The sequence below is a fragment of the Sphaeramia orbicularis genome, chromosome 20 (genome assembly GCF_902148855.1).
Source record: "Sphaeramia orbicularis chromosome 20, fSphaOr1.1, whole genome shotgun sequence".
Taxonomy (NCBI): Eukaryota; Metazoa; Chordata; class Actinopteri; order Kurtiformes; family Apogonidae; genus Sphaeramia; species Sphaeramia orbicularis.
Window position 1 is genome coordinate 22,928,857 of NC_043976.1, and position 14,739 is coordinate 22,943,595.

Sequence of the window (14,739 nt, forward strand, 5' to 3'; positions counted from 1 at the left end):
GATTAATTCTGAATCAGTTTTTTTTTTTTTTTTTTTCTCGGATTGGCCCAGGCTGTTTTGTGTTTCTGCACAAAACAAAGCTTATTTCAAGTGGGCAGACAGTGCAAAACACCAGATGTCAGAGATGGAATAACTCGGTTAAAGAGGCCACAAGGAAACACTTGTCTGAATACAGTGCATTTACGTCTGTTAAGATCGTTTTTTTATCGATTTATTTTGACTATAGAGACACAAAGCAAGCAAATGGGCTATAGAAAGAAATAAAAGGACTAAATAAAATTACAATATTTAATTTTTCTCCGCTAAAAAAAAAGCACATTAGCCTTTTTCTTTACTCATAATTCAATTCAATCGTCTGTCGAAAATAAATAAATAAAAAATGCGCCACCGTGTAAGCCATTCATGCATTTATTCAGATTGATGACCTGATTTTTTTTTTTGTTTGTTTGTTTTTTTTTGTTTTTTTTTGGTAAATAATCCACCTCATTTCCTCACAATTTTAACCTCAACTTAATTAAAATAACGATTAAAAAAAATTTAAAATGCTTGAATTCAATTTTTTCAACTATTCTTCTAACAACTCAATTACAGTCTGAATTAACCTGAAACTATCAGCGCATGCGTCATTGTTCTTTGTGATGCACTTTTAACAATTAAAGTGTATCGCTGATAAATTATAGGATTTTTACTGCCTACATAAGGAGAACGAATATTTAAGGGTATTTTTTTTTACTATTAAACTGTGAAGAATATATTTTTAAAAAGACATTTCTTGATCGAAATGACACCCGGCATGTTTCTTGTATTCATCTTCGTGGCAGTTGTCTCCGTTTGCGCGTTTTTATTGTGATAATTATGTCCGATTAAAAAAAAATGGAGGTCTGCAAATAATAGTGCAGATGTTTGTTTTCCGATACATGAGCATTTAATTGATAAATCGGCCTGATATGATAAAATGCGCAAGGAAAAACGACCAGAAAATGCAGGTAATGTTGTAGATGTGCGCTATTTTTTTTTTTTTTTTTTCTTTTTTATTGTGCAGATGCCCTTTATCTTTATTAATTTAACACATGCTGCATATATCCCAGTTTATTCATAGTACACAACATCGAGACGAGCTATACTTTGTGATCCGTTATATTTTACAATTTATTTATTGATCAAATAACTGAACATTTAAGCTTATATTTTCTCCAAAACATGGTTAACAGAGTGAAAGGGATCTAGGCAGGTCATCTATGGACAAGACAGGCACCAAAAATAATAACAATAATAATAATTGAAAAAAATAAACAAATAAATAAATAAATAAAACACTTTTTCATTGTACTGTGCAATGAACACATCGAATTATATTTTCCCAGCACAGTCACATCGGATTCCACTTCTCTTTTTCCTCAGATCGCGATGAATAGAGATGCTGCTTGTCGTCGTTTTTTTTTTTTTTAGCGGGAACAAAAACAGACTCAACCCAGACGAAGAAACAGCACAGAGCTCTCACTCTGCTCATTTTTCTGGAGACGAAAATATCTGCCATACAGGACAGAATATACCGAGTGACTCCTCTTCACAGTAGACGATCTTTGTCCAGGCAGCCGCACCAGGACGTAGCGCTGCCGGGGCGTTGCCATGGGAACACCTGACAACAAAAAACTAAAGCAAACCTACAGACGGCTGGAGAAATGCAGCACCGCATCCTGTAACAGTCCACTCAAGTCCACAAATACAACGGAATAACGTGTGGAAATATTCCTTCGTGGGGAAAAAAAACCCCTCTGGTTTAGTAATGAGTCAACGGCAGATCGTCCAAGGTGAGGATGAGCAGATGTGTGGATCAATAAAACAAACACTAGCTAAATGAAGCTAATTCTCACTGTCTGTGTTTTGCAGCTTTCGAGCACTATCAGAAATCACGGATGCAGTTTGTGCAAACTGTTGCGGATTTGGCCAACAGACCGCAGAACATAGAAATGCTCCAAAATGCGGGTGAGAACCAACACTGCAGATGTAGTCACCATGCGTGGGGATTCTCAGGACTTTAACCCATAAACACCCAAACATCCACCGTCGACCAAAAGCATCTACTGATCTAAACTGTTGATCCACTAATCCTATCAATACATGTCAATAATTGGTGTAAAATACAGTTCATCATCTTTTCACGGTCATCAGATATGACCCATTTGGACCTTCAGAGGCTCCGTAGTGAACATGGAAACACTGTCATATTTTACAACATTCATTCGCCAGTCCATGGAGTTTGATAAATGACAGTGGATGGAGATGCTTGGATTATGTTCAGTTAATAATATAGTTTACTGAAAAAGCCATCTTCCGTTTTTTTATGTTTTGATACAATAACCTTTGATTTTACTCGGAGATTTAATGAACATCTACATGATCAGTCAATTAAACGTAGGAAAATAGATGATATTCGCTGGAAAAAAATACAAATAATATTATATTATAAATATTGTATTAAAAAGTGACAATTCACTGAGGAAATGTTAAATAGAGAGGAAAAATTCATTTGGAACTGCCACAAAAGTCACACTGGGTCCTTATGCACTGTAAAAAAAAAAAAAAAAAAAAAAAAAAAAAAAAAAAAACCCAAAAACACACGGTAATATTCCGGCAGCTGGGGGCGCCAAAAAAATACTGTTAAATAACGGAAAATAACTCCCATAAAAATACAGTAATATTCCATAATTAAAGTACAGTTTATAGCTCTAACTCTACCTGTGATTTTGCATAATTTTTGGACTTTTTAATATTTAATAGAGAATATTGACATGTACAAAAACAATCAAATTAACTATAAATATGGACGAACATTGATATAAAACAAGTAATGGGTCTTAAAATTGCAGAACACTACTGTTATAAGTTGCTGTTTATCAGATAATTTTATGTTAAAAACTTGTATATTAATTAATATTTGATGTAATAAAATGATTTACGATACATAAAAGCAATTGTTTTATCTTTCAAAACCTGCCAATAAACTGTTAAAAAAAATAGTCGTCGGAATTTAAATTCCAACAGCTAACTGTTAATTGTAGACTATGTTCAGTATAATCTCTGTGTTTACAAGTTTTCACATTCAATCATGTGGTTTTTCTGGATAATAACTTCATAATACAAGATGTGGAATTACTAAAAAACGTAGCACAAATGGAAGATTCATGATAAGTAAATCCACTGTAACTTTTACAGTACAGGATGTGCTTTTAATTTGACAATCCTGAATTTTCACATTGAACTGGACTATCAATATAATGGATGAACAGGAAAGGCGAACAAAACTACAAAAACAAACACAAAAAGGCCAATAAACATTACCATATACATATTAACCCCAAATTTACACTACAACCACAGCCCTGCTGAACCCCTGTACATGAAAATAACACATAATCAACAACATACCCAATACCCACAATGCAATGCCACAATATTACCTTTACTTTTAAAAACTGTCATAATACTGCCATAATACAGATAACCAACCATTTATATTCACAATATTCTACTGCTTATTTAAGAACATGTGAAGTATTGTGGTTGAATGACATACTTTTCAATGAGACTAAGCTGTACAATCCATTGATAAAAACAGTATTTTGACAATTTACCAGCGATTATACATGTTATACATTCACAAAAAAACAATTTATTCAACATTTTTGTCGCGAAAACTCCCGTGATTACACAAGACATTTGTCAATTAACAAACAAATCCTGTTAAACTGGCAAAACAAATGCTTCTTTTACTGTTAATTGTCTCATTTTATTATTATTATTTTTTACAGGATTAAATTTGAAATTAACAGTTTGATCTTATGAATAGAAAACAAATATTTGTAAAATTACGAGATATTTGCAAACGTATTTTAACTTCATTTTCTTTTAAAAAATTAAAATTTTATGGTTATTCACAGTTACAGTGTTTTCCTGTTATTTTACATTTGACATGTAAAATCACAGTCTATTTTTGTAATTTCATGAATATTTTCGTGTATTTTAAAAACACAGGACAAATCTGTAAAATAAACAGTAAAGCTTCTGTTAAATTGCAGATCTTTTCTACAGTTAACTGGGGTTCTCCTGCAGGTGTGATGTCCTTGCTGCGCCCCCTGATGCTGGATGTGGTCCCCAGTATCCAGCAGACGGCGGCTCTGGCTCTGGGTCGTCTGGCGGACCACAGTGATGACCTGGCCGAGGCCGTGGTGCGGGAGGACATCCTGCCCCAGCTGGTCCACTCCCTGGCCTCCCATAACGTCAGTAGCCCCTCCTCTGTAGCCTGTTGACCTCACATAGCTGCACCACCTGCAGGTTGTCAGGTCTGGATGAGCCCCCTCTGGAAGGCCTGGTGCGCGTGCAGACATCTGCCACCCTGCGCGTCCTGAGTGGGTTTTCGGGTTAATTTGGCAGTTCGCCTACAGGGGCTCCTTCAGACCCTGAGAGCCCTCTACAGTGGAGAGCAACCGAGGCTTTGTTTTCTCCTTTTGTCCCATCAGCCCACTCAGAGGCTCCGAATGGAGGGCAGGAAGGTTAATAATGAAGTCTTTAATCTCAGCTAATTGACATAATTATACATGTTTTTTACTTTTTGGGATCTGCTTCCAAACTGGTGAAAAATCTGCTCTAGTTTTAACCATTCCTTAGCAAATACACGTCTTTACTGTGAGATGAACTCAGTGCAGTACTATTTATCAGCTTTTGCAAATGTGCAACTAAAGAGTATATTTATCTTTTTTTTTTTTTTTTTTTTTTTTAATGGAATTATGCATTTTAAAACACTTCCCTGTGGTCTACATAAACTGTAACTGCTATGTTTGGGTTTGAATTCTTCATTAATTCAACTCCACAGGTCCATTTTCAACCCTATTTCTGAGTAATGACACCAGAAAGGTCGTTTTGATCGCTGGCCCTTTAAATGCAAATGAGCCACTTTACGCCCCGCCCCCTCCAGGTCGTTCACTGTGCTGCTGCTCTGTCCTGTTGAACCAACAACTGAACATTTTAGGTAATCGTTTGAACATATTTTCAGTATGGACTACAATGCTGCTGACAAACAATTATGACTACTTGGAGAGATGTTCGTCGGAAGTCTTGACCTTATATGTGCAAATGTCGTGACGTAACCAGTTATAGACGCAATAAATTAAACAGGGTTGTAGAAATCCACTCGATTTTTGCCAAAATTAATATAAAGCTTTGCAGCACCTGGAGGGTTTAAATTCAAACTTTTGGAACTATTAGGGTCCAGTTACACAAATAAATGAACCAAAGGCTAATAAAAGTGGGTTTGGCAAGATATGACCCATTTAAAACTTAGGTGTCCATATTGTTTTTTTACTTTATTGACTAAAATGAGATAATTTGCACTTTGTAGAATTCTTATACCATACAGCCTTAATTCATAACACCAGATTGGAGGGTTTAAGATGGAAGCATGTAGTAAAAACATATTTTATTTATTCTCTTAATTGCAGAAAATAATGCTATTTTATCTCAAATGTCTAATATTTGTTGAAGGTGATTCCTGATTTTGTGACCAAATCTGTTGAAAATAATCCTTTTCTGAGCACAGCCTCCAAAGGACAGTGCTCCTTTTATCTACTTATTTCCACCTTCTCTCTGCCACTCCTGTATTTTTATTATAAAACAGACCTTTACATTCAACAGCAGACTGAGTAGCATTAGGGTCTTCTGATGTTTCTGAAGGTAATAAGTGAGGCTCGTGGTCATTTTATTTCTGCATCCTCATATCACTTATAACAAGAAAAAAAAACATCCAAATTTGACTACATACTATATTCTACAAGTTTCACATAATCTACTATGGGATAGCATACTGTACTATACAGGTCCGAAGTGGGACCAGATCAGGTCCAGAATGAGCCTATAGTTGAACCTCAGTCCTCCACTGCTGCAGGCCTTCAGTGACCTCCTCACAAAGCCTCAGAATAACCTGAAAAACTTATGAGCATGCAAAGACAAATATGCAAAGATCTCCAGAATGATCCTAGCTTTCATTAGTACTGTGAACACCACCATCTGTTAAAACCACCAGCCTGAAAAACCTCCAAAACATTTTAGAAACATAACACCTGGTCTAAAATAACCACCACACTGCACATAGTATTACTCTGCGGGTGAAATATTTTACAAGATCACTTCACTTTAACCCTAATAATGACATTTATTAATCTTGCAGTTCCATTTTATTCAGTTCTCTTCTTTGTTGCACAAATGTCAATGTAATGAGAACCAGACCTTCACATGTGGTTTCATGTTTCTCATATAAACTGGATGAATTACGGACATTTTCGCAAATCAGAGTGTGAAGTCTGAGTGCGGTTCCTGCAAAACAGACACGCGTAATCTGTAAATTAGAGAACTCAAAACACATTTCATATTAACCTGTCTCAGTGTAATGTACTTTTATGTTTTAACCACTGTTCTGATCTTTCTTTCTCATGCATCATGCTTTTGTTTTCTGGAGACACTTCTGTCTAATTTTTAATCACATGTGTTAAGTAAGCTAAAATATTTTTGCCTCAACGCTAAATTAATGATGTCAGTGCGTAAAGTGGTGGAAAAAATCGTCAAATATGAGGATAATATCTGAGACAGTGGGAGATGGATCTGAATGAATGACATGTGTGTTTATATATGGGTTGAACAGCTGATGTGTGTGTGTGTGTGTGTGTGTGTGTGTGTGTGTGTGTGTGTGTGTGTGTGTGTGTGTGTCTTACAGAGGTTTTATAAGAAGGCGGCTGTGTTTGTGCTTCGTGCCGTGGCCAAACACTCTCCAGAGCTGTCCCAGGCCGTGGTGGGCTGTGGGGGGGTGGACGCCCTGGTTCTGTGCCTGGAGGAGTTTGACCCTGGGGTGAAGGAGGCTGCTGCCTGGGCTCTGGGATACATCGCACGACATAACGCATGTAAGGAGCACAGACAGACCGCCCCCGCCCCCCCCCCCCCCCCCCCAACCGCATTTGGACTCCTGTCTTTGGTTTATATTCTTTTATTTCCCACCGGTTTCTGCGGCTGCGCAGCGCTGTCCCAGGCGGTTGTAGATGCGGGTGCGGTTCCGCTGCTGGTGTTGTGTCTTCTGGAACCGGAAATGGCCCTCAAACGCATCGCAGCCTCCACCTTGAGTGACATCTCCAAACACTCACCGGAACTGGCCCAGACTGTGGTGGACACCGGGGCCATTGCGCACTTGGCTCAGATGATCCTCAACCCGGACGCAAAACTGAAGGTAAGACTTTAACAACACTGGTATATTCTTCCCTTCAGTTTTTTTTTTTAATCCTACTGTTTGTTCTTTGCTGATGCAAGAAGTGCGAATCTTAGAGTAACACATTCGTTGACAAGGAATTAAACTGCAACATAATTTTTACGCAACAATAGTTTAAGTGAAACTGGAAAAAATGACAAGCATTCCAAACTTAAGTATTCACAGTGCTACACACTTTTTATAAATTTTTTTTTTTCTTTTGTTATAGCCTTATTCCGTAATAGATTAAATTAATTTTTACCTGAAAATTCTACACACAAAATCTCCTAATGACAAACTGAAAATGTTAGTTTGAAACTTTACCAAATCTATAATAAAAATAAAACTCCATACACATCACATGGACCTGTCCCAGTGTTTTCCATGACTCTGAGTTGAGCTCAGGTGTTTCCTGTTTCCACTCATCATGCTTCAGATGTTTTCACCTGTGGTGGATTCAGTTGATTGGACATGATTTTGGGAAACACACACCTGTGTGTGAGGTGTGATAGTTGACAGTACACGTCAGAGCACAAACCAAGACCTGAAGTCCAAGGATTTGACTGTAGACCTCCGACACGAAAATGACAGATGTGTTGAAGGTCCCAGTGAGGACAGTGGCCTCCATCTGTGAATGGATGAGGTCTGGAACCACCAGGACCCCCTAGAACCGATCTGAGTGGTGGTGGTAGGAGGGCCTTGGTCAGGGAGGTGACCCAGAACCCGATGGAGACTCTGACGGAGCTCCAGAGCTACTGTTGAAGAGAGAACCTTCCAGAAGGACACACGCATGTGCAGAACTCCACCAGTCAGACCTGTGTGGAGTCCAGGCCGAGGACCCTCCTCAGGAGAAGGCACATGAAGCCCACCTGCAGTTTGACCACAAAAACAAAAAACAAACAAACAAAAAAACACCTGAAGGACTCTGACCATGACAAAATAAATCCTCTGGTTTGATGAAACAAAGACTGAGCGTTTTGTCCTGAATGCGCATGTCTGGAGGAACCCACGCACCACTCATCACCCTCAGATACCCCAACCCACACCATCCCTGGTGGATCATGGTGGAGGCAGCATCAGGCCGTGGGGATGTTTTTCAGGAACTGGGGACTCGTCTGGGTCCAGGGAAAGACGAATCCACGCATGTGCAGAAACATCCTTGATAACCTGTGGACCTCGGACTGGGCCGAACATTCATTTTTGAACAGAACACCTACGTTAAACACAGCCAAGAAAACCAAACAGCAACTGAGGGACTAGAGTGGTCCAGACCTGAACCCCAGACCTGAACATCTCAAAACATCTGCACACACGCTCCTCATTCAACGTGACGGAACTGGAGAAACTGGTCCAACACAGGCCTGGAGCATCAGACTCCAACAGACCTGAGGCTGGATTTTCTGCCGAAGATGCGTCAGCAAAGTTTTGAACAAACGCTGTGAGTTACACTTATTAGTTAGTATTGTTTTTATTTTTGATACATTTGCAAAACCTTTTCTTTTTTTCCATTATTGGGATATAATATGTAGGTTAAAAAAACTGTACTGGAATAAGGCTGTACACAAGGAAATGTGTAAAAAAAAAAAAAAAAAAAAAAAAAAAAAAAAGCGTAGCGCTGTGAATACTTTCCGGATACACTGTAGGTTAATTTTAATCACCAGTCTAAATGTTCAAGATATAAACCAGAATAAACACACTGACAGCAGGACAGTCCAATGCAGCCCCAGGTAACATGAAAGTGACCTTTAGGTTCTGTTTTTCAGACTGAGTGTGTGAATGTCGGGTCTTTTCTCCTCCAGAGGCAGGTGTTTGCAGCCCTCAGTCAGATCAGTAAACACTCCTTCAGTCTGGCAGAGATGGTGGTGGAGGCGGAGGTGTTCCCAGCAGCAGTGGCGTGTCTCAAAGACCCAGATGAATATGTTAGGAAAAATGTAGCCACACTGATGAGGGAGGTGGTCAAACACACACCAGAGGTAATACACACACACACACACACACACACACACACACACACACACACACACACACACTTTGAAGGCATGGGGGGGGGGGGGTCCAACTCATTTTAGTTCAGGGGCCACATACATTCCAATATGAACTCAAGTGAACCAGGAAAATCACGTAAGAACCTAATAATAATGTCAACTCCAAACCTTTCTCTGTTTTAATGTGGACTAAAGTAAAATGAGGCCCACATATTGAAAATGTTTACATCTACTGTCTATCCTTTAAAAATGTGAACACCCATGAACAATCTGAAATTTCTTAAAAAAAAAAGTTTTTACCAGTAGCTTATCATGTACACTACACATAACAGTGGGTCTACAAAGGCATAAAACATTTAGTAACAGGTGTAATATTGTTAAAATGGCACATATTTTTCCTAAATAAATGGTTGTTCACAGTTAGTTATGATGTTCACATTTTGTGTGAAAAGCTAGTTTGTAGATGTAAACATTTTCATGTCATTTAACTTCTTTTTGACACTAAAATATAGAGAAAAGTTTGTCGTGTTGTAGTATTGATAGTGTTTTACACCTGCTTTAGATCATATTAGTCTGTATGTGGCTCCTGAACTAAGATGATTTGAACACCCTTGATTGTTAGTATCAGTAACTTCAGTGTGATTTTTAGAGCTGCAACCGATTAATCAACTCAAAGTGATCCAAAAAAATCATTCAACCTCAATTCTCCTGAATCAAAGCTTTGTTTCCTTCATTTCTCTGCTGTTAAACATTGATTTCACTGTTGTGTTTCACATAGACGCTTATTGTGACGCACAAAGAAGCTTCAATTCAGGAAAACTGCCATAGAATGTCTCCCTTCGATCAATTTGAGTCGATTAATCGAATCGGGAGATTTTGCATTGACTTCAAGCACATAGTCAATTAATCGGTTGCAGCTCAAGTGATTTTTGCTTTTCACATTCATCCCACGGGCTGGTTATGTTTAACACCCCTGGCATAGACACGTCATGAGAGTGTGTGTGTGTGTGTGCAGCTGTCCCAGGTGATGGTGAACTGCGGTGGGATGGTGGCAGTGATCGACTACCTGGGTGAGAGCAGTGGGAACCTGCGTCTGCCTGGGATCATGATGCTGGGATATGTGGCGGCCCACAGTGAGAACCTGGCCATGGCTGTCATTCTGTCCAAGGTGTGTGTGTGTTCTATGAACATCCATTTTAGAACCTGCGGCATTCCTGCAGGTTTGGTATGTAGGTCACACACACACACACGCACACGCACGCACACGCACACACACGCACACACACACACACACTCACTGATTGATGGGGGCTGTGTGTGCTGTGGGTCCTCCTGTCCTGTAGGGGGTGCCCCAGCTGGCTCTGTGTCTGTCGGAGGAGTCGGAGCAGCACATGAAGGCGGCCGCGGTGTGGTCCGTGGGTCAGATCGGCCACCACACCCCTGAACACGCCAAAGCTGTGGCCACGGCCCACCTGCTGCCCAAACTACTGGAGCTGTACATGGACGCCAACAGCTCCGAGGACCTGCAGAGCAAGGCAGGAGATGTTCTCTGACGTCACCTCTGGACGGTCACTCGTGCTCTTTTCACGCCACTTTCTACTGCTGTCACTATAGTTTAGAAGCTTTATTTTACAGCTTTTAACTTCCAGATTTTTGCACTATACGCGTTTGGAATTTTTTTTTTAAGTAAAAGATGTGTCGAGTTTTCATAAATGAATCTATTCAGCTCTTTTTTTTTTTTTTTCTTTTTTTTTTTTTTTTTACAAGTACAGCAAAAATATGAATCAGCCTCTGTTTTCTGTAACTTTTCATGTGAAACATGGTTCAACATATATAAAGATTTATTTTGGTTTCTTTTCATTTCTTTTTATTTTAGAACATTCTGTTATTTTAGGATTGCACTCTTAGTTACACAAAATAAACACTGTGAATAGGGCTAATTATTCAGTTGTTTTTTTTTTTTTTGTAAAAGATATATTTATTAGGACGATATACACACACTGTGCACAAAACGGGTACATTCCATTTTTCTTTTCAACAGCAACACATAAGTAATTCTGTCATTTAGGCTATATGTCTGGGAAATTAACATTTGTCATTTTATATTAAGAATTTTTAAAAATCTAATAATTAATTAATGGAGGAAAATAATCAGCCTCAGAAACCTTTTAGTTGCAGTTTTGACACTATCTCACCCAACTACAACAGTAAAATCTTATGAACATGAGAAATAATCAGCAGTTACATGGGAATATTTCTCATGTTTTTAGTGCATTTTTCTGATTATACTCAGGCTGCATGTTTACTAAGGTGCCATTTGGCTTTTACTTGTGGGGCATTTTCAGTACACTATCAGTACTTTTTGAGTTCTGTCCAGGGTCTTGAATGCCTCCTGCTTTATACATGATTTCATGTCAGAGGTCAGCAGGGATTAAAAGTCCTGGTAAAAACCATAGATGAAATCCTGAAACAAAGGTGAAACACTGGGACAGTTTCCAACCTTTTCCATTCATCACTACAGGTCTTTATTCATTTAGTGTCTTGTTCTTTGCAGAGTAAGAAGGCTTTGAAGAGCATCCTGCAGAAATGCACCCACCTACCCAGTCTGGAACCCCTCCTCTATGACGCGCCCTCCAACATCCTCAAACACGTGGTCTGCCAGTTCAGCAAGGTATTAAGAACAAGTCAACACCTTTAGTAGGCATCCTGTCTTTTTTTTTTTCCAACTTTATTGAAAACATTTGAGTATACAGTACAAAAATTTGAACAAACAACAAAATGTCAAAAAGGGAAAAGCATTTGAACATACAAGTTTAGGAAAATAGTGCATACATTTAAAGATACAAAGCATAATATACAAATAATAGTATAAAAAAGAAAAAAATAACAAATCTAACAAATGTTAATAAATAATGGCATCCTGTTCTGTGGAAATGTGACGGTGTTTTAATGTTCTGTAAACCCCTCCCTGGTGTGTTTTTAGGTGCTGCCTCATGACAGTAAGGCTCGTCGTCTGTTTGTGACCAGCGGAGGGCTGAAGAAAGTGCAAGAGATCGATGCAGAGCCCGGCTCGCCTTTACAGGAGTACATCAACGCCATAAACAGCTGTTTCCCCGAAGAGATAGTCAGGTACGTCACACACTTGCACAAGCAAATCCTACCGTGTTGACATACGAGAGCTTCACAGAACTGTGTTGACTGAGCTGTACCCTGCCTGTCAAACCTGTCCTAGTTCCTTATTTCATTGAGATGGAAAACAAAATGAACCCAAGTTAAATAGATTCAGCATTTATAATGAGGAAAAATTCAATATACAGGGTGGGGAAGCAAAATTTACAATGAACATATAGTTGTTTTTTCTCAGCAGGCACTACGTCAGTTGTTTTGAAACCAAACATATATTGATGTCATAATCATACCTAACACTATTATCCATACCTTTTCAGAAACTTTTGCCCATATGAGTAATCAGGAAAGCAAACGTCAAAGAGTGTGTGATTTGCTGAATGCACTCGTCACACCAAAGGAGATTTCAAAAATAGTTGGAGCGTCCATAAAGACTGTTTATAATGTAAAGAAGAGAATGACTATGAGCAAAACTATTACAAGAAAGTGTGGAAGTGGAGGAAGCAACAAAAAACGTACCAAAGCTTTTATTAAAGCTCTCAAATCCAAAATCCTAAAGGATCCAACCAAATCCATGACAAAAATGGCAATTGAACTTGAGGTAGACAACAAGACCGTTAGAAATGCAGTAAAATATGATTGAAGATTTAAATTCTCATGACTTTCAATAAACTAATTGGTCATACACTGTCTTTCAATCCCTGCCTCAAAATATTGTAATATTTGCTTCCCCACCCTGCAGATGATTAAAAATATTTTCAAAAGCATCATTCAGCACAATCTGGATAACAGTGGTAAACTTGGGAGGGAAAAGTAAATGGTGTCATGTGTTTACATTTATTTGTGGGTATAATTTCAGGTACTACTCCCCTGGTTACTCGGAAGTCCTCCTGGAGCGTCTAGAAAACTACCAGCCAGCATGAATTCATCCTGTGACCATGTAAACATGACTGTGCTCTACATGTATGGCTGTACAGTAAATTTGACAGTTTTATCAAACAGCAGCATTTTAATTTGTGCTTCTATAAGCCTTTTTTTGATTGCACACTAATAAGTTTTTAAATGACATTCTGTTAATTAACATGTATGTTAGTCGTAACAGGACTGGTAACTACAGCCTTTATTGTAGTTTGTAAAAATAGATGAAAATCCAATAGGCTAAATGTGTTTTTAATATAAAATAAATAATCTTTAAACCAGGCTTTTCCTCACTCCTACCACAGACTGGAGTTTAATTATCTGTTTAACAACTTCTACACAGCACATTTACAACCACCATGCCATTTCATTGAGTAGGAAGCTCCTCTCTATTACCCTCTATAAATAGGTGAAAGGTCAAAGGTCAAGTTCAGTGACAGGGTGGCAGACATGCTTAAATATTCTGAATTTGCCTCCTCTGCCTGAAGAAACTCTGACTCGTGAGAGACATTCTAAATGAAGGCTTCACTTTAGTTACTGCAGGCCAAATGATGCGTTTGCGGACCTACTGAAACGGATGGATAAAAATAAAACAAATCGGTCAAATTTGCTTTTCTCTACAAAACGCGCTTTGAGGTGTTCTTCTGCGCAGTGACAATGTAGGGTTTCCATTTTGTGTCTCAATACAGGCTATAACTGCAGAGAAAAAAATAGAAAGTAAAAAAAAAAAAAAAAAGCGAATAACCAGCCTACCTGGACGGAGGATCATGTCTGTTGCATGGGTCACACTGCCTCCTGGCGGCCGAAGCCTGCCACTGCGCCTCAGCTGTGGATGGAAATGCGTGTGTGCGTCAGTGTGTGTTCGTGCGCACACAGCAGCTGCAGCGCACATGGCGGTCCGCTCTTTGTGTGCGTCGTCTGTCGGGTTGTTGGCTGTTGTTCTCCGTGTTGTCGAGGAACAAAACCTCCACCTCCGACCGAAGCGGAGACACGGAGATGTGCGCGGCGTGTCCTCTTTCCACTCCACGCCGCGTCACGTCGTCTTCATACATTTGATCTCACAGCCTCCACACGCAGAGATCACACAACTCTATTTTCACTCGGGTGGAAGCATTAAGTCCAAACGACTGATTATAAAATTATATTGATCATATACATTATTAAGAAACCAAGACTAAAACGCATTTGTCTCCAACCTTAAATGTTTAATTTTTAAACTTAAACATGCTTTTCTTCGGTTTCATCTTTTATTTTCACGTAGAATGGTGCACTGGAAATATAAATTTACAACAAAATTAAAGTAACTGTCTTTGTATTATATCATCATCACACGATAAAGACAATAATCAATAAAAAAAAAAAAAAAAAAACTCAAAGAAATCCACCTAAAGCAGGTCAGATTTAAGATGAAACCACTCACGA

The 14,739-nt window shown here is 38.8% G+C and overlaps 1 protein-coding gene across 1 annotated transcript; it reads left to right on the forward strand.

Moving 5' to 3' along the window:
* The first annotated feature begins 1,786 nt into the window (after positions 1-1,786).
* Positions 1,787-13,502, forward strand: spag6 (sperm associated antigen 6). The gene is made up of 11 exons (XM_030123692.1): positions 1,787-1,811; positions 1,891-1,986; positions 4,114-4,280; positions 6,767-6,950; positions 7,065-7,270; positions 9,088-9,261; positions 10,289-10,441; positions 10,617-10,808; positions 11,828-11,944; positions 12,257-12,402; positions 13,259-13,502. The coding sequence occupies exons 1-11, from the start codon at positions 1,787-1,789 to the stop codon at positions 13,320-13,322; spliced, it is 1,524 nt and encodes a 507-aa protein (XP_029979552.1). The 3' UTR covers positions 13,323-13,502.
* The last annotated feature ends 1,237 nt before the right edge of the window (positions 13,503-14,739 follow it).

Excerpts from the sequence above, each read along its gene's own strand:
- spag6 (XM_030123692.1), top strand. The coding sequence starts at position 1,787 with ATGAGTCAACGGCAGATCGTCCAAG. Across the intron at positions 1,812-1,890 it reads TCAACGGCAGATCGTCCAAG|CTTTCGAGCACTATCAGAAA; the intron begins GTGAGGATGAGC and ends TGTGTTTTGCAG. Across the intron at positions 1,987-4,113 it reads AGAAATGCTCCAAAATGCGG|GTGTGATGTCCTTGCTGCGC; the intron begins GTGAGAACCAAC and ends GTTCTCCTGCAG.